Below are 20,771 nucleotides of genomic sequence, written 5' to 3'. Positions count from 1 at the left end.
TGAACAAAGCTAGTGGAGGTGATGGAATTCCAGTTCAGCTATTTCAAATCCTAAAGATGATGCTGTGAAAGTGCTGCACTTAATATGCCACCAAATTTGGAAAACTCAGGAGTGGCCACAGGACTGGAAAGGGTCAGTTTTTATTTCAATCCCAAAGGAAGGCAATGCCTAAGAACGTTCAGACGACCACACAATTGCACTATCTCACATGCTAGCAAAGTAATGCTCAAAATTCTCCAAGCCAGGCTTCAGCAATACGTGAACAATGAACTTCCAGATGTTCAAGCTGGATTTAGAAAAGGCAGAGGAACCAGAGTCAAATTGCCAACATCCATTGGATCATCAAAAAAGCAAGAGAGTTCCAGAAAAAACATCTATTTCTGCTTTATTGACTATGCCAAAGCTTTTGACTGTGTGGATCACAACAAACTGGAAAATTCTGAAAGAGATGGGAATACCAGACCACCTGACCTGCCTCTTGAGAAAACTGTTTGCAGGTCAGGAAGCAACAGTTAGAACTGGACATGGAACAACAGACTGGTTCCAAATAGGAAAAGGAGTACATCAAGGCTGAATATTGTCACCCTGCTTATTTAACCTATATGCAGAGTACATCATGCAAAATGCTGGATGGATGAAGCACAAACTGGAATCAAGATTGCCAGGAGAAACACCAATAACCTCAGATATGCAGATGGTACCACCCTTATGCCAGAAAGTGAAGAAGAACCAAAGAACATCTTGATGAAAGTGAAAGAGGAGAGTGAAAAAGTTGGCTTGAAACTCAACATTCAGAATACTAAGGTCATGGCATCTGATCCCATTACTTAATGACAAATAGATGGGGAAACAAATGAAACAGTGAGAGACTTTATTTTTGAGGGGGCTCCAAAATCACTGCAGATGGTGACATCAGCCATGAAATTAAAAGACATTTTCACCTTGGAGGAAAACTATGACCAAACTAGACAGCATATTAAAAAGCACAGACATGACTTTGCCAACAAAGTCCTTCTACTCAAAGCTATGGTTTTTCTAGTAGTCATGTATGGATGAGAGAGTTGGACCATAAAGAAAGCTGAGCACTGAAGAATTGATGCTTTTGAAATGTGATGTTGGAGAAGACTCCTGAGAATCCTTTGAACAGCAAGGTGATCCTACCAGTCCATCCTAAAGGAGATCAGTCCTGCATATTCATTGGAAGGACTGATGCTGAAGCTGAAACTCCAATACTTTGGCCACCTTATGTGAAGCACTGACTCATTGGAAAAGACCTTGATGCTGGGAAAGATTGAGGGCAGGAGGAGAAGGGGGCAACAGAGGATGAGGTGGTTGGATGGCATCTCCAACTCAATGGACATGAATTTGAGTAAGCTCCAGGAATTGGTGATGGACAGAGAAACCTGGAGTTCTGCAGTCCACAGGGTCCCAAAAATTGGGACATGGGGGGATAATTAGATCTTGGGTGTGATGTCCTTGTGATATGATTAGACCCTTGTGAGAAAAAGCCTTGCTTCCTGTCTCTATTCTTCAGGGAAACCAAGAAAAAGTCTTCACCAGAACCTGATCATCTTGGCACCCAGATTTCCCAGTTTCTAGCCACCAGAACTATGAGGGGAAAAAATGCTTGCTGTCTTAAGCCACCCAGTCTATGGTAATTTTTTATAGCAATTGGAAAGGACAAAGAACATCTAAGACTTTTGAAACATATTTCCATAGGGCAACGTCTACCTGCATGGTCCAAGAATCTATGACTGTTTTGTTTTAAGGGTGTTTATTTGGCTTAGCTGTAACTGTGCCCCATTTGTCAGCACTGTCTGTACAACTGAATTCCTAAGTAGAGAATAAGTTTACTGTCTTGGATTGGGGGCTTTGAAATCTTCATTGCATTATCTATAAAAATGTTTAGCTTTGTTCCATGAGATACAGAGCACAATATTGTACTATTCTTTTTTACAGTAGGGTAAGACAGAATTGTAGCACTGGTTTGAGAAATTCTGCTCCTCAGTTTAATTAACCCAACTATTGCTCCATGTGAAGTTCACGGAATATAAGGCAATGGAGACCCTTTATCGGGTATCTATGGCCACAATAATGCTGCATAGCAAACTACCCCAAGGCTCAGTGGCTTAAAACAACAATATTTATCTAGTTCATGAGTCTGGGGGTCAACTGGGGTGTTCTGCTGCTCTGGGCTGTACATGATTCATCTCAGCTGGGGGCTTTTCATGTGTAGACAGTAAGCTAATGGCTTGGCTGGGAATTGGCTTATTCAGGATGACCTCAATAGAGAGGTTATCCTATTTCTGCTCCATGTTCTCTCTCATCTTCTAGAAGGCTAACTCGGGCTTGTACATAGGGCTGAGGGAGGACTCCAGGCAGGAGAATGGGAGTAGGTCAAGCCTCTTGAGACCTAGATTTGGAACTAATAAGCTGTGAGGTCAATCCAGATTCACAAGGTCATGGATAAAGGCTGATGATATTCTCCAGGAGTGTGTATTGATATTTGGGCCAAACTCACAAAAGGCAAAGAGAAGTTATTACTTGTCCTACTGGGCTGAAAGAAATTGGAACTTATTTCAGTTCATAGATCATCTTAATCTGAATCAAACAGTAATGAACCAATTTCATACAAACTTACATAATAAGTTAACTCAAAATAGAAAGTTCATAAAGTGTAAAGCGTGATGAGGCAAATAGTTTATAAAAATTAGTAACCAATCTAGAAATTGTGAATGGCAGTCTCCAAGTTCCTGGACAAGAATATACAAGTTCAGAAGCCTTGAAATTTTGTTATATCAGACTGGCATTAACTGACTAGTCCTCAGTTATTGGTAAGCGTTACAGATGTCTTTCATTATGTTTTGGATAATAACCAAGTACAAGGATATACTAGCTTTAAAAAGCATTGTGACCATCTGTTCTTGATTGGTACAAAGAATAAGAAGAGAAGGTAAAATTTTGCCTATAAATACACTAGATTATAAAAAAGGCTGATGGCAACATAGTGAACCCAATATATTCATACAGTTAATATACTGCTAGCCACAGTAAATCTTAATATTGCCATATTTCAAGATAATGATAATATTTTTTTTCAAGGAACCTCCAAACTATCATGTTCTTAGACCAATAATTATATATTCAGAAATCTACAGTGAGGGAACAATCCAAAAATAGTAACAACAACAAACATGAAAACTTTCTGTACCATACTGAGTTGATTTTTTTATAAGAAGGAAAATTGGAAGTGACCTAAACACTCAACTGTGTGAGAATGGCTAAGTAATTATAGTATAATCATCGAATAGAATATTATGGAGCTATTAAAATGGTGGTTATAAAGGCCACACAGCACATCAAAAAAATAAAGCATGATCCTAAGTAAATAAAGATACAGAATTATACACACACTTTGAGTATAATTATGCAAAACAAAATGTGCTGGTGGGAGTTGCCTTTTGGAATTCCTTATTTTAGAAAGCCTTATAAATGTTCATGTCTTTTGATTGAGTAATTCAACTTCTGGAAATGTATCCAAGAAAATTATCTGATATGCAAAAAGGAAAAATTTAGAAGAAAGAACTTTTATTGCATCGTTGTAGTTTTAGTTTCAATTGTGAAGATATGAAAAAGAAATGATTTTAAATAAATTATAGCTCATTTGTTTGCAGAATGTTATATAACCACTAAGAATGAAAGAATTTAATGACAAAGAGAACTTTGTAATTTTTTTAAAAGTTTGCATTCATTTTTAAAAGCAATATATAACAAAAACTTAACAGTGTATTTAGTACAAATACATCAAATATTCAACAGTAATTAACAATGGCTATATAAAAGCCAATTTTTAATGCTTTTCATGTTTATTATGCTTTTGTATATTGTCAATTTGTCTATACTAAGCATAGTAGTATGTACTGCTTTGCTAATCAGAACAAAAAGCATAAAAGCCTACATAGAACAAAATAAACAAAAGAAAATATTGGATTGGCCTACAAGTTCATTTGTGGGAAAACCTGAATGAACTTCTGGGCTAATCCTATATATATATTGGCACTGTGTAAGAGTAACTGATTAAGGGCTGTGTGCCTGTTTTTTTCTAGTTAACATAGCCTGAAATGTAGTTACATTAAATTTGTAATTTCAAAAACTGTATATATTAATGAAATGACCTATGCTGTATCTTATTTGTCATATGGTAAGACATAACAGTAATGATAACTCCTTACATTTATGTAATGATTTACAAGTTGCAAAATATCTCACTTACATTATTCCATTCAATTCTCACACCTGTGTGAAGTAGAAATTGCTACCATGTTCCAGTTGTAGAAATTTAGACTCAGAGGTTAAGCGAGGTCCTCCAAGTCACCTGGCTGATGCCTGGCTGAACCAGCGTTGGACCCAATTGTTTAACTTCCAACTGTTCTCTCAGCTTCCATGGAATCATTTTAGCACTTCTTATCAGGAATGATAAAGCACTGTCACTGCCAACACCACACAAAAGCTGCAGACGACTAAGACACTCACTGGAAGACAGTGATGTTGACTTGCTTTGTACCTGCTTTTTCTACTGTCCTCGCAATGATTACTTTTTCAGAAAATCAGACTTCGATGTTTCAGTTAGTGCTTTTCCAACACATCTCAAATCCCTTGATAGACTCAACTAATTAAGCAGTGATGTAGCCCTTGCATGAAATACTTTTTAATTAGCTACAGTGATACCCAAATTATTCAGCCTCAGTTCAGGACCCTTAATATTCAAACTGACAATCCAGTGCATGTAGACTCTTTATTTAAACAGTGATATCTGAAATGAAGCTCAACAAAGGTTTCTATGGAAACTAACTTCAATATCAAAACTTTCCAAAACATCAAAATGACCCAATTAGAAGTGGTAAAAATAAATGACAGAAAGTGTAGCTATGAACAGTATGGAAAGGTTGCTTCTACTTCTTTACATTAATTTTCATAAGTGTGCCTGCATATTCATTAGAAGACTGTGCAATTCATTTGATATTTAAGAATATCAAATAGATAAGAATGTTGCATGAAGTGAAATTTGATGTTGCTCTGCAATAAAATTGAAGTCAATTTCATATGGAGATTAAAACTGAAGAGTTAGTTTATACGACTGTGTACATACAAAGATATAGATAAACACTACTAAAGATAAAAGTCTGGGATTTTTGCAGAAGAAAAGATGAAAACTTTTATGAATTATTTCCAAGTAAAAAAGTTAAATAAGCCCTTTGTCATCCTTACAACTAAGAACAAAGGGAAATATTTGCTGAACTTGACTCCAGAATGAAATCCAAATAAAAGCATATTTATTAACTTTTGTAATCACATAAGAAGCTCTTAAAAAGGCTTTGTGAGTCAAGCATAATATGAGAACAATTCATGAATGTACCATTTTTTTCCTGCTATGAATGTTAACCAAGTTTAGATATTAACCTTGATATTTGAATGTAATGTGACAAATGAAAACCCGAAGTATTATTGTACATGGCTGCAGAGTTCTAACTTTTGTTTCAAAAGCTTAGGTCACAAAATATTTCCCTGGGAATCCCTAAATAAAGACATCCACACATGTTTAAAAAGTAATATTCTGAACTTTACTAATGAAACAAAATATCACAGTGATATATATAATTGTATTACTAATAGGCTCTCAAACTTAACTCATCTGAAATTTATCTCCTGATCCCTAAAACGTACTTTTCCTGGATTCTTCCTCATCTCAATCAATAGTGACACTATCTTTTCAGTTGCTCAGACCAGTCTTTCTTGCCAATCCTGTCAGCAAATGCCCTTAGCTCTCATTCAAAAGAGCCTCAGAATCAATCACCCCTCTCCATCTTGCTTGCCACAACCATGGCCCAATCCACCACATTCTCACCGGCATTATTACAGCAACCTCCTCACTGCCCTGCTTCCCTTTTGTCAAAACTGAAAAACTGCAGCAACTAACTCTGTTCAGAAAAAGTAAGACTGATCCTGTCTCTGCTCTGCTCAGACTTCCCAGCGGCTTCCTATCACACTCAGAACAAAGCCAAAGTTTTCACAAGGCACAGTGAAGTCCTGCAGGACTGTTTCCCCATGTGCCTCTCCTACTCACCTCCTGTTATTCTAGGAACTCACTGGCTCTGGCAGCCTGAGTTCCATACTGTTCTCCCACTAAACCAGGCATTCCAGTGCCTCTGTTTATTTGTTATTCCCTCTGATTGGAATGCCCTTCCCAAGTGTTTGTATAGCTCACTCTCAAACCCTTTTGGCCACACCACATGACATGTGGGATCTTAGTTCACGGACCAGGGATTGAACCTGTGCTCCCTGCCCTAGATGTACCGAAGCCCGGAGTCTTAACCCCTGCAGCTGGTGCCCTGATTTTTTTTTTAAATCGGGGTATATTTGGTTCACAATATTGTGTTAGTTTCTATTGCACAAGGAAGTGAATCAACTGTATGTACACATAATCCTCTCTCTTGGACCTCCCTCCCACCCCTCCCATCCCATCCATCTAAGTCACCACAGAGCACTGAGCTATATAGCAGCTTTCCCACTAGCTATCTGTCTACTCATGGTGGTATATACTTGTTAATTTCAATCTTCCAATTTACCCCACCCCCTTTCCCCCCCAAACCATGTCCACATGCCCATTTTCTACATCTGTGTTTCTATTCTTGCCCTGCAAATACATTCATCTGTATCATCTTTCTAGATTTCACATATATACATTAATATATGATATTTGTTTTTCCCAATGAAATTGGGTCACTTGTAGAGACATGGATGAACCTAGAGACTGTCATACAGAGATTCTAGACATTTCTAAATAAAATCTTTTCAGCCATATCCCATCACTGTGCTACAATCCAAATTTGGTCATAGAAAGTCTTTAATTCTCTGGTATTTCCTGGTGGTAGGGAGAAGGGAGACATGCTATGGAGTTCGTCAAGCTCTGAAAGATCTTAACAATGCACTGCCCTTCTTGGGCATCCTCTAGTGGTCCATGCAAGGCGGGGAGGGGATATTAGACCCACTGAGAATCACCATTAAATGATTTTCTAATATCGAAATATGAATGCTATTAATGCTAAAAATAATTTGTATAATTAGCCATATTCTTAGGTAATTACCAAGATGAAATTATAGGCTTTTTCATCTGTAAAACAGAGGAAAGTACTGAGTTTTTTGGTCACCTATGCACATAAATGCCCATGTTGGTGATGTGACCCTAGGTGGCATCTTATCTTCTTTCGGCTTTCATATCAAAAGAAAGTCATGAAGAAGAAAAAGAGATCAAACCAGTGCTGCTTACTGATGACTGTGGTTAACATCTCCTAAGCATGCCGACAATCAATCTCTTTCCTCTGGCCTGAATACTAAATACTTGAATTCTCAGTTTGCTTTTCCTTTATTTGTTATTTCTTATAACTTGTCCCACCAGAGACCAAAGCAGTCTCCATGTTTCCAGAATACAGAAACATGAATCCTTGGGGGAACATACACTTCCTCCTCATTCTAGCCATTTTATAAATTAAATTGGAAATCTAGTTTTTGTATCTCCAGCCTTGGCACCTTCTACATTCATTGAACAAGCTGGAGGAAATGACCAAAATTTGAGCTGTGATTTTGTGAAGATGAGTTACCTGTGCAGATTCTTTTAAAGTTGGGGTTTTCCAGAATGTGTCCTGGTAGGCGGCACTGGAACCGATGTTGCCAGAACTCAGGGAACCAGGGATTCCTTGTATTAGTGTCCAGCCTCAGTTTCAGGAAATAATCATCAAATGACCTGACCTCTGGAGACTGCAGCTTTATCGTGATTCCCCCGTTGGCTTCCACCTCATAACCTTCAATGACTTCATCTCTGTCTGCCCATCCATCACTAAAAAAATGTGGGGATTGGGGTAGGGAGAGAGAAAGACAAAAGTCTCACAAATAGAGCTCTGAGTTATGCATGATAGAAGCAGTTCAGCAAGATTGAAAGTTTGTTTAAGCCAATATTGTTATCCATCGATCACTATTTTTGTGGAGAGTGGAAAACTGTAGAATCACCACATCTTGTTTGTTTTTCACAATATTGAAAGTGATGATGAAGATGATGACAGTAACAATCACAAGAACTAACCATTGAGCATGTACTAGTCATCAGATTCGGTACTACTCACTTTTACTGAGTCAGATGTTCAGCAAATAGCTGAAGTCCTGGTGAATCCCGGATATGGGTCCAGGCAGTCTGACTCCCAAGCCCAGTGCTGTTTACAACTAGACCACAAAGCCCCTTGGTTGCTCTAAAAACCAGAAGAAAATAAAACCCAGGTGCTCAGGTCTTCTCAAAAAGAGCTAAGGTTTCAAGGTTGCAATCAAGACCATTATACGAATTACATTATATGCTGTAGAAAATTGATTTATCTCAGAAACATAACAACCACAGATTTTGCTCCTGAATATTGTTCAAATTTGCATCTCTTAGAAGTAACCAGATGCTTTTTTTTCCCTAATGCTATTTCAAATTAGCAGCATTAAGAGAAAACAATCTAACTCCGTAAAATAAAAATAATCTTCCTGCTTGCTAAATGAGAGTTCACTGGCACTTTATCTGTAGGTTCAAATCTTTAAAGTTTGTTCACTTTCTAGAACATTCACATCTCCCATGATTGATGTTCCTCCAGTTTTACTCAAGTGTACATATGGGCCAGATCAAACCTCATGTGAGTGGCTGTGATCCCTTCCCAAGAATGGTTCAAAGAAAAAAATGCATTTGATAGACTTATACAGGCAAAGAGCAGTTTATAAAAGACTATCTCAATAGGCCAAAAGTACTGAACTCAATTCTACTGAAACACAACCTGGAAGGGTTTTTAAGGGTGAGCATGAGACTTTCCCAGTGGCTCAGTGGTCAAGAGTCTGCTTTCAATACAGGAGACACGAGAGACGTGGGTTCGAACCCTGGGTTGGGATAATCCCCTGGAAAAGGAAATGGCAACCCACTCCAGTATTCTTGCCTGAAAAATTCCATGAACAGATGAGCCTGGTTGACTACAGTCCATGGGGTCGCAAAGAGTTGAACCCGACTGAGTGCGTGGGTGCACACACACACACACACACACCCACACACACACGAGCTAGAGAGGAAGTGTGAAAGGACTCAGAGTGGAGGATGGCCAATGTGAATAAACCATTTGCCTTTGATAACTGTCACTTATCTAAACTAGGCTCCCATCTTTCCACGGAAACTGAGATAGGGGTCTACTATCACTCTTAATAGCACTCTTAATAACTGGAAAAGGTCAGTTATCATTTCAATCCCAAAGAAGGGTGATGCCAAAGAATGTCCAAACTATTGTACAATTGCAGTCATTTCATGCGCTAGCAAGGTAATGTTAAAAATCCTTCAACTTAGGCTTCAACAGTATGAGAACTGAAAACTTCCAGATTTACAAGCTGGATTTGGAGAAGGCAAAGGGACCAGAGTTCAAATTGCCAACATCCATTGAATCATCGAGAAAGCAAGAGAGTTCCAGAAAAACATTTACTTCTGCTTCATTGATTATGCTAAAGCCTTTGACTATGTGGATCACAACGAATTGTGGAAAATTCTCAAAGAGATGGGAATACCAGACCACCTGTCCTGTCTCCCGTATGCAGGTCAAGAACCAACAGTTAGAACTGGACATAGAACAATAGTCTGGTTCCATATTGGGAAAGGAGTTCATCAAGGCTGTATATAGTCACCCTGCTTAACTTCTATGCAGAGTACAGCATGCGAAATGCCAGGCTGGATGAAGCACAAACTGGAATCAAGATTTCTGGGAGAAATATTAATAACCTCAGATATGCAGATGACACCACCCTTATGGCAGAAAGTGAAGAACTAAAGAGCCTCTTGATGAAAGTGAAAGAGGAGAGTGAAAATGTTGGCTTAAAAGTCAACATTCAAAAAATGAAGGTCATGGCATCTGGTCCCATCATTTCAGGGCAAATAAATAGGGAAACTGGAAACAGTGACAGATTTTATTTCCCTGGGCTCCAAAATCATTGCGGATGGTGCTGCAGCCATGAAATTAAAGGACACTTGCTCCTTGGAAGCAAAGCTATGACAAACCTGACAGCATATAAAAAGCAGATGAAGTTTCATCCAGTCAAAGCTATGGTTTTTCCAGTAGTCATGTATGGATGTGAGAGTTGGGCTATAAAGAAGGCTGAATGCCCAAGAATTGATGCTTTCGAAATGAAGTGTTGGAGAAGACTCTTGAGAGTCCCTTGGACTGCAAGGAGGTCAAACCAGTCAATCCTAAAGGATATCAACCCTGAGTATTCATTGGAAGGACTGATGTTGAAGTTGGAGCTCCAATACTTTGGCCACCTGATGGGAAGAGCTGATTCACCAGAAAAGACCCTGATGCTGGGAAAGATTGAAGGCAAAAGGAGAAGGGATGACAGAGGATGAGATGGTTGGATGGTATCATGAGTTGAGCAAACTCTGGGAGTTGGTGAAGGACAGGGAACCCTGGTGTGCTGCAGTCCATGGGATTGTAAAGAGTCGGACACAACTGTGCAACTAAACAATGACAACAACATCACTCTTAATGATCACATTTCAAAGGGATGGATCCTAGGTCACTGAGAAGAAATTTCTCTCTGCAAAACTAGCCAGAGGTTGGGAGAAATTTTACATTTCAAAGGGACAGAGAAAGAATTGACACTGGCATGATTTTGAAAGTAAAAGCTCTGAGAAAAGGGACCTTAAGAGGCTCAAAGTCAGGAAGAAATGTGTCTAAAGTCTAGTCAAGCTTTGAAGAACATTAAGAGTGTCATGGTCAAGAAATGGATATATTCCTCTATCCACTGAGTGGTGCCCTGCAGTTTCTGGAACACAAACATTTACTCTCTGCCAGAGAAAGTTTTGGGTCAAATACATATGACAGACTGTAGCTCACTCCTCTCCTTATTACCTGAAGTCTCCTCCACTTAGCTGAGCTAACTGGTATAATTTCATTCTAGAATCTTACCAGTAAACCACAAAGTAACTGCATTTTCAACAGATCAAGGGTTGTAGAAGGTATAGTTGATGTAACACGATTCAGAACTAAAGGAATTTTGAAGTAAGGTATAGTCTAGCTAGACCAGAGAATGTCTATATGCATCTCATAAATCCACTAAAATATAGATTTCAATATTTTGCATGGATCTTTCTCTTTCTTCCCTTTCTCCCTTCCTCCCTTCTTCCCTTCTTTCCTTCCTCATTTACTTAGCACCCTCTATGTACCAGATGCTCTGCTCTGCTCAGGATTCAATTGAGAATGAGAAATGCTATCCTCTTCCTCCCTAGTGTTACAGACTTGGGGAAAACAGACATTAAACAAGACTTGCAAATATTATGGAGGTAAAGAAGGAGAAACGACCAGTAATTGGAGAAGGAGGGGCTTCAGAGTCCAATTAGTCTGGTGTATATGTGAGTGTGGGTGAAGAGATGATTAGGGATGGCTTTCCTGAGAAAGTGATGTCTGAACTGAGACCTAAAGGATGAGTAGGCATTAGTCAGATCCGGATGGGAAGAAGGTTCCTGAAAGATTATCCAGCACACAGGAAAGACCAAGACTCATTCAAAGAATTTAGGGTCTGTTCATTGGAGCATATAGAGACATTAGCAAGAGGTAAGGATGTGGGCAAAATTTCGTCCTAGGAATTGTTAGCCTGAGGATGACAGGAGGTCCTCAAGGTATTGTAAAACTATTATTTATTGAGGTCATTTAGCTCTGCCCCTGGTGGTAAATGACCTGAGTATTTTGGGGAACAAATCCTTGAAAAATGATTGCCAATCAAATAGATGAAGAGAAAAAAAGGCCCACTCTTTTATCTTTCCATATCCTCTAGCTAGAAAGGCTTGAACTAGTTTAATTATTTAGATTTATTCACATTTATATCATAACTACACCTATAGCAGCTTGAGGATGAGATTTATTGTTCATGTCATACTGAAAAGGAGGGAAAAGTAAAACCAGTTTAGGCTTTCAAGAAATCCTGTCTATGAATCTGTATTTAAAATCAAGATGACTTATTACTTGAAGGAAATAATTACTTTTTGTGATGTTAAGCTTAGGGATAAAGTCTGTGTCTCCTAAGTTTTAATATTATGTTAGACTTTTATGCGTGCTTATAGTCCAAATAAGAAACCTATAATTTTTAAAAGTATGAAACGAAATGAGCCTTCTCTAATGTTTATTTTCATTCTTTAGACAAAATCCGTAAGTTTGTAAAAGCAAGTAGCATATGTCGGTGCTGGAAGCAGAGAAAGTGTGACCTCCTGACCTTTTGTACTCCAATACAGAGAAGGACTTCATAAGAGGAAACTTTTATGTATGAATACAGCCAACCTGAAGTTGGGAAAACTTCAAGGGGTTTAGTGGGGAAATCTCTACATCCCCTTTGCCATTGGACAAAGCCCTTTCCCGCTCCCTGTAGATGACCTTCTTCTAGAAATTAGAGTTGGTGTTAGATCCAAGAGGTCATAAAATCAAGGACAACCAAAACATGATAGAGAAAATATTCAAACTAAGATTAGTTGGTGAATATCCTTTGAAGTGTTAATTGCTCAAGTTTTGTATGAGGTCTTAAATCTATCACAGGTGAGATGTCAGGGAATACTAACAAATAAAAAGTCACAGAAGAACATCCTTAAAGCAACTCCTTGTCTGTACATATTTTAAACATTTCTTCTGTATACCACTTGTTAAACATATTTACAGAGACTTTTGAAAATTTTTCATTGTTTAGGTGTAGTATTGGGATTTTTGATGGGGATATTGTTTTGGTGAATTCTCTATGAAGCACACTTGAAAGCAGTGAGCCAGCAGCTCTCCTGACGCCTATTATAGATTTTTCTTTCCTTGTTGATTCTGGAAGGCTGGTGGTAGTGGTTGTGGTGGTGGTGGTGGTGGTAGTGGTGATGGTGGTGATGGTGGTGATGGTGGTAGGGTGGTGGTTGTAGGGTGATGGTGGTAGGGTGGTGGTGGTGGTTGTAGGGTGATGGTGGTGGTAGGATGATGGTGGTAGTAGGGTAGTGGTGGTAGGGTGGTTGTAGGGTGATGGTGGTAGGGTGGTGGTAGGGTGGTTGTAGGGTGATGGTGGTAGGGTGGTGGTGGTAGGGTGGTTGTAGGGTGATGGTGGTAGGGTGGTGGTGGTAGTAGGGTGGTGGTGGTAGGGTGGTGGTGGTAGTAGGGTGGTGGTGGTAGGTAGGTGGTGGCAGGGTGGTTGTAGGGTGATGGTGGTGGTGATGGTGCTGGTAGGATGATGGTGATAGTAGGGTGGTGGTGGTAGGGTGGTGGTGGTAGGGTGGTTGTAGGGTGATGGTGGTGGTAGGATGATGGTGGTGGTAGGGTGGTGGTGGTAGGGTGGTTGTAGGGTGATGGTGGTAGGGTGGTGGTGGTGGTGGTGGTGGTGGTGGTAGGGTGGTTGTAGGGTGATGGTGGTGGTGATGGTGGTAGTAGGGTGGTGGTGGTAGTGGTTGTAGGGTGATGGTGGTAATAGGGTGGTAGTGGTAGGATGGTGGTGGTAGTAGGGTGGTGGTGGTAAGTAGGTGGTGGTAGGGTGGTTGTAGGGTGATAGTGGTGGTAGGATGATGGTGGTGGTGGTAGGATGATGGTGGTAGTAGGGTGATGGTGGCAGGTAGGTGGTGGTAGGGTGGTTGTAGGGTGATGGTGGTAGGGTGATGGTGGTGGTGGTAGGTAGGTGGTGGTAGTAGGGTGGTGGTAGTGGTAGGATGGTTGTAGGATGATGGTAGTAGGGTGGTGGTGGTGGTGGTGGTGGTAGGGTGGTGGTGGTGGTGGTAGGGTGGTTGTAGGGTGATGGTGGTGGTGTGGTGGTAGTAGGGTGATGGTGGTAGTAGGGTGATGGTGGTTGTAGGGTGATGGTGGTAGTAGGATGATGGTGGTAGTAGGGTGGTGGTGGTAAGTAGGTGGTGGTGATGCTGTAGACAGTGCTTGGCCACAGATGTGCCGTGGGCATCTGCTCAACCTCAGGAGTCTGGACTGAATCCTGCTGTGCCGGGTGCTGATCATTCTCAGTCAGGGCTGAACTCATATGAGGCACATTCACAGCCTCTAGTAGCTTCTGCTGCTCCGTTTCCCAATTTTGACCTCATTTTCTATCTGGGCTCTGGAAATGGAGCTGTGAATGATCAGGGCGAACATTTAACGGAAAGCCACATGCCTTAAGCCTTCCTCACGAACACACAGGGCTCCTGATCCCCCCCACCTCAACATTTTAAACAGCAATCCTTTCACAAGGCTACTCTTCTCTTCTCACAAAAGCAGTGTTCTAGTCCTGTGAAATCTCACAGTCAAAACTTATAATAAGATTCCTTCTACTCGATAAATTCTGATATTAATAAGAGAATATTATTTTTTATTCTCCCTATTCCAACTTGATAGGGGCTGTAGAATTGTTACTTTTGCATTATATCAGTTAAAATAATTTAATAAGCAAACTGATAGTAAAAAAATGCAATAGTATTCATTTTAAAAGCCATACAAAAACATTTTAGAAACTCTTATTTATGTTCAATTAAAATAATTACAGTCTTGAGAGTAAAGCAACTTGATTTGTGTAATGAATTCAAGAGACTGTGTGTACCCGATAATAAAACTATAATTCTTTAAAAATAATCCAAAGATTATCATATAACCAGGGAAAGAAGAAAAGCATAACAAAAATAATATTTTTAAAAACACATGTAGACAAGCACAACATTCCATAAATTACAATGCTTAACTATAGTTACAAAGGTTGAAGGAACATAGGGTAATGTAATTTAAGTCAAGCGATGTCAATTATGAGAAATATTTCGGAGGTAATGACAGCATTTTCAATAATAACTGAGAATGGCTTTATTCACTCAACATTCATTCACTGAGAGTCTTGCCTGAGTTCAGCATTTTGCTGACTGCTGCAGATAATATTGCTCAAAAGTAGAGGCAAGGCTCCTGCCATCAAGGTAATTATAGGGGTGGGTAGTCTGGCCACTAAATACACAATAGCCATAGAGTTGCACTTACTGAAAGAAAAAGAAGATAGGCTGCAGAAGCACAGAGAAGGAGCAAAGGGGTCTTGCCAAGGGAGATTTTACCCAAGGTGAAATAACATCCACGATGAAACCTAAAGGATGAGTTGAAGTTGCACAAGTAAAAGGGAAGACTGGAAGAGGGACCAGCTAAAGAGGCAACAAAACTGTCAAACAACAGTGAGGCTTTCAGTCTAGAGCATTCAAGGTAAGGAAAGATAGGACAAGCAAAAGGATGAGACCTAGAAGAACCTTAACATCTTTGTTAAGGGTTTTGGATTTCATTTAGGATGATGAAAAACTACTCAGATTTTCAGCAGGAATGTGGCAAGATTAGATTTGTTTTAGAAAGTTTGTTCTAGAAAGTACTAGAGTGTTGGTACCTGTGAAGATTCTTTGGTTCTAGAATTCCCAGATGAAAAAATGTAGAAACAAACATAGACATGTACACACACATGCACACACAGCCTAATTACATTGCATTAAAAAGCAGAGACATTATTTTGCTGACAAAGGTCCATCTAGTCAAAGCTTTGCTTTTTCCAGTGGTCATGTATGGATGTGAGAGTTGGACTATAAAGAAAGCTGAGCACAGAAGAATTGATGTTTTTGAATTGTGGTGTTGGAGAAGACTCTTGAGAGTCCCTTGGATGGCAAGGCAATCCAACCAGTGATCCTAAAGGAAATCAGTCCTGAATATTCATTGGAAGGACTGATGCCGAAGCTGAAACTCCAATACTTTGACCACCTGATGTGAAGAACTGACTCATTTGAAAACACCCTGATGCTGAGAATGATTGAAGGCAGGAGGAGAAGGGGATGACAGAGGATGAGATGGTTGGATGGCATCTCATCCAACTCAGTGGATGACTGACTCGATGGACATGAATTTGAGTAAGCTCTGGGAGTTGGTGATGGACAGGGAAGCCTGGCATGCTGCAGTCTATGAGGTCACAAAGAGTCAGACACGACTGAGTGACTGAACTGATGAAGGCTTAGTTGACAGTGTTGATGAACCAAGAACTGGGGTAGGGGTCACAATTAGTTTATATTTAGTTTTAAAATTAGTTATTGCCATGAATAAAGAACTGAAAAAAAATGTAGGTATCTTTATTTAATTATCTAGGACAGGCATTTAGAGGTCACTCTGCCTGCTGAAAAGCAAAAGAGAATGAGGGGATAGTGTCACTTTTTACTTCTGTACAAACGGAATCAAAATTCAAACAGAAGCCTTATTTCTAAAGTTATGATGTTTCAGTAGAAAAAGAAGGTGGGGGAGAAAAATGGAAGATATCGAAAGACAAAAGAGGAAGAATGAAAGGAATTAATTCTCAAGCAGCTGAAGCTGATCAAGGTCACATCAGGTATCCTTATTTTCTCATCTACTCTTCACTCCAAGACCTAACCCACCTCTGTCATCCTGAGCCTGGAATTATCTGCCACCTGGAGACTTGTGATTATCTTCCTCTCCTAGCAAAAATGTAGGGCAAAGATGTCTACTGATAAACAGTGGACACAGCCTTGCAAATATGGAGGCAATTTCTTAAACCTTCTGAAGGCCATTTCTCATGTATTAATGACAATTTCAAGCCAGTGTAAAAGAAGGGTGGGCCTGTGGGGAACTACTTGTGGACAAATAGGTCTTTTTTTCTTCCTTAAAATTCTACTACCGAGGTAGCATCATAGTTCGTCTCTCATTCAGCTAATATGAAGACATAATGTGAGGATAGGGACTGGTTAGTTAAACTTTCTAAGCCTCTGTTACTCCACCTATAATAAATTGGGGATGAAAATGATGTCACCCTATTAAGAGCTGTGTCAGAATTAAACTAGATAATCCATATAAAATACTTATCATGATATATAGGTCATGATGAAGTCTTACTAGATATAGCAGTTCTTTATCATCAATCTCATGATGTAACCAATGTACTGAACAGTGTGATCCAAATATTGGTGCCAGTTCATGAACTATTTGTTACTAATTGATGAGGAGATACTGAGAGTAAGCATTTAGAAAAACTTAAAGCAGTTAGACATTGTTGCAAGGTGTAAGAACCTGATGGGTGGACTCATGTCTTTGAATAGGGTTTAACCACTTCCTTTTCCAATTCATATGGTGAATTGCCTGTGACTCAACAGTCATATGCAGTAGAACTCAGCTACAACGTGTGACCTTTTGAAATTACTTTGCCAAATGTAACCCCAAACTATATAAAATCTGAGAGTAAATACTTATTTTTTATCAGTTTGCTTTTACAATGACATTAAATTTTAATTGACTGTTTTATAACTTATCATACAAGATGACTTTCTATACCAGAGAAATAAAATTTTCATTATTTACTTTAATTCCAGTTGTATGTGGTCTCACAAGCTTCACCAGAATTTTTCCTTACACGAAAAGACACAATTTGCTGAGTGTGGCAATGGTATTTGAATGTGGACAATGTGGACAATTTCGATTTCATAGAAACAGGGCAAAAAGAGTTCCAATGAAATTTACCTGAAAATATATTGGCTTATATGTTGAATTTATTCCTAATTGATGATGAAATGCTGAAACCATAATGCATTATTTGTGAGGCTATTTTAGCTAATGAATTTGTGAAATCATCAAAATGAATTTGTTTGTAGTACCCACTCCCCCACCCTACCACCCCCCTCCCAGCACCCTTTTCTACAGTTTTGCTTTCCTCTGTTTCAGTTTTCCACAGTCAAACATGGTCTGAAAATATTAAATGAAAAATTAAAAAAATAAACATTTTATAAGTTTTAAATTGCATGCTGTTCTGAGAATCCTGGCCTCTCAGGCTTGTGGTAAAGAATCCAAGAGATGTAGTTTCAATCCCTGGGTCCAGATGATCCTCTGGAGGAGGAAATGGCAACCTATTCCAGTATTCTTGCCTGAGAAATCCCATGGACAGAGGAGTCTGGTGGGCTTCAGTCCATGGGGTCGCAAAGAGACATGGGTGAACACCTGAGTAGAATGATGAAATCTCTGGAGGTCCTGCTTCATTGAGCCGAAGGTGTGAATACCCTTTTTCCAGGATATCCTACCTGTTAGTCACTTAGTAGCCATCTTATCTCAGTTGTCAGATTGACTACTGAGATATTACTTGTGTTCAAGTGACCCTTATTTTACTTATTAATAATAATGGCCCCAAAGTCCAAGAGTGGTGATATTGGCAATCAAGATATACCAAAGAGAAGGCATAAAATGCTTCTTTTAAGTGAAAAGATGAAAGTTCTCAACTTAATAAGGAAAGAAAAAAACTGTATGGTGAAGTTGCTAAGATCTAAAGTAAAAACATATCTTCTTTCCATGAAATTGTGAAGAAGGAAAAAGAAACTTGTGCTAATTTAGCTACTGTACCTCAAACTGAAAAAGTGACAACCACAGTGTATGACAAGTGTTTAGTGAAGATGGAAAAGGCATTAAATTTGTACAATAAGATATTTTGAAAGAAACCAGTTTACACAACTTTTATTACAGAATATTGTTTTAATTATTCTATTTTTTTTAATGTCTCTGCGCCAGTCAGGATGGCTGCTATCCAAAAGTCTGCAAGCAATAAATGCTGGAGAGGGTGTGGAGAAAAGGGAACCCTCTTACACTGTTGGTGGGAATGCAAACTAGTACAGCCGCTATGGAGAACAGTGTGGAGATTTCTTAAAAAACTGGAAATAGAACTGCCATATGACCCAGCAATCCCACTTCTGGGCATACACACTGAGGAAACCAGATCTGAAAGAGACACGTGCACACCAATGTTCATCGCAGCACTGTTTATAATAGCCAGGACATGGAAGCAACCTAGATGCCCATCAGCAGACGAATGGATAATTATTCTATTTTATTATTTGTTGTTGTTATTAATCTCTTGATGTGCATAATCTAGAAATTAAACTTTATCATAGTATGCGTGTATAGAAAAATTATAGTATATATATGAATCAGTATTATTTGCAGTTTCAGGTATTCCACTGGGGATCTTGCAATGTCTTATCCATGTATACTGTTGTATACACAAAACATAAAAGATTAAAATTTAAAACCATAAGAATCATTTGAAAAACAAGGCATTGAATTCAAAATCTGATAAAAGCATATATTCAATATTCCATGCATAAATATTAGTGTTTCATGGGTTTTATATGAAATGGCATTTGCAATTACTAAAAATTAAATACATATATAGTTGATAAGACATTAGTGAATGACTGCATTTGCTTAGAAATGTTCAATGATTCTGGTAAAGAAGGTAATTCAAGGTCTACTTTCTGATACCATCATAGCTTGATGATTTCCCAAACTGCCTAATGATGTGGAAAACTAACTCCCTGAATAAATAAAACTGGCAAAGCATTCTTTCACTGTAAGTTGATGAATGTGCAAATATTGTTTTTTGTGGCAGTTCTTTTAGTATATGTGTGGTTTGAAAATGATAAAAATTAGAAGAAATAAATCTCTGCTCTGATTTAAATTCTCTTTCAGCTTTATGGCTGAGAAGTACAAGTAGCTCTAAATTTTATAAAATTATGAAGAATTGTTTTATCCACAAATGTGGTTGACAGTTTCTGCTTTATATAAAGGTATGTTCTGATGTTGCAACTGTCAGCATCAGGAAAACATTTGGAAGTACTTACCTAAGTTATGTCCCTTGTGAGAGAATGCAAATCAGTGCAATGCTTCCCTCATTGAGAAAGTCTTGATTTAAAAAAAAAAGTCAGCTGAAGTAAACAACGCTAGTGACATAGCATAAATTTTGAGTTACGTAAGACCCTATATTGGCTTCTCAGAACTGACTATTAGCATTTCTCTTCTGAAAACTGTCTTCATAGACTAAAATTATCAACAATGGTGATACACACTTCAAGTAAACCAGTTCAGTTCAGTTCAGTTCAGTTCAGTCGCTCAGTCGTCTCTGGCTCTTTGCGACCCCATGAATCACAGCATGCCAGGCCTCCCTGTCCAACACCAACTCCCATAGTTTACTCAAACTCATGTCCATCGAGTCGGTGATGCCATCCAGCCATCTCATCCTCTGTTGTCCCCTTCTCCTCCTGCCCCCAATCCCTCCCAGCATCAGGGTCTTTTCCAATGAGTCAACTCTTCACATGAGGTGGCCAAAGTACTGGAGTTTCAGCTTCAGCATCAGTCCCTCCAATGAACACCCAGGACTGATCTCCTTTAGGATGGACTGGTTGGATCTCCTTGCAGTCCAAAGGACTCTCAAGAGTCTTCTCCAACACCACAGTTCAAAAGCATCAACTCTTTGGCGCTCAGCTTTCTTCACAGTCCAACTCTCACATTCATACATGACCACTGGAAAAACCATAGCCTTGACCAGACGGACCCTTGTTGGCAAAGTAATGTCTCTGCTTTTAAATATGCTATCCAGGTTGGTCATAACTTTCCTTCCAAGGAGCAGGCGTCTTTTAATTTCATGGCTGCAATCACCATCTGCAGTGATTTTGGAGCCCCCCAAAATAAAGTCTGACACTGTTTCCACTGTTTCCCCATCTATTTCCCATGAAGTAAACCAGTAAATACTACAAATTGGAGATTCTTTTTTATGTTTTTCCCCACACAGCCAGTTATGATAATATGGAATCTGACCATAAACAGTTATTTCTGGTATTGAAGAAAGAAATTGTGTCAGGAGTGTCTAAACTGCAAAATAAGCACTTTGTTTCT

At 39.1% G+C, this 20,771-nt stretch overlaps 1 protein-coding gene across 2 annotated transcripts in view; it reads right to left on the bottom strand.

The window, feature by feature from the left end:
* GRM1 (glutamate metabotropic receptor 1) overlaps positions 1–20,771 on the bottom strand; it is a 407,028-nt gene that overhangs the window by 100,405 nt on the left and 285,852 nt on the right. For both annotated transcript variants that reach the window (XM_043888557.1, XM_043888558.1), the window contains exon 4: positions 7,659–7,894. In XM_043888557.1, coding sequence (XP_043744492.1) covers positions 7,659–7,894 — 236 coding nt within the window. The remainder of the gene's footprint in view (positions 1–7,658; positions 7,895–20,771) is intronic.

This window comes from Cervus elaphus, chromosome 26 (genome assembly GCF_910594005.1).
Source record: "Cervus elaphus chromosome 26, mCerEla1.1, whole genome shotgun sequence".
Classification (NCBI taxonomy): Eukaryota; Metazoa; Chordata; class Mammalia; order Artiodactyla; family Cervidae; genus Cervus; species Cervus elaphus.
Note: the sequence above shows the minus strand (reverse complement) of the source record. Positions and strands in the feature narration are given on the sequence as shown.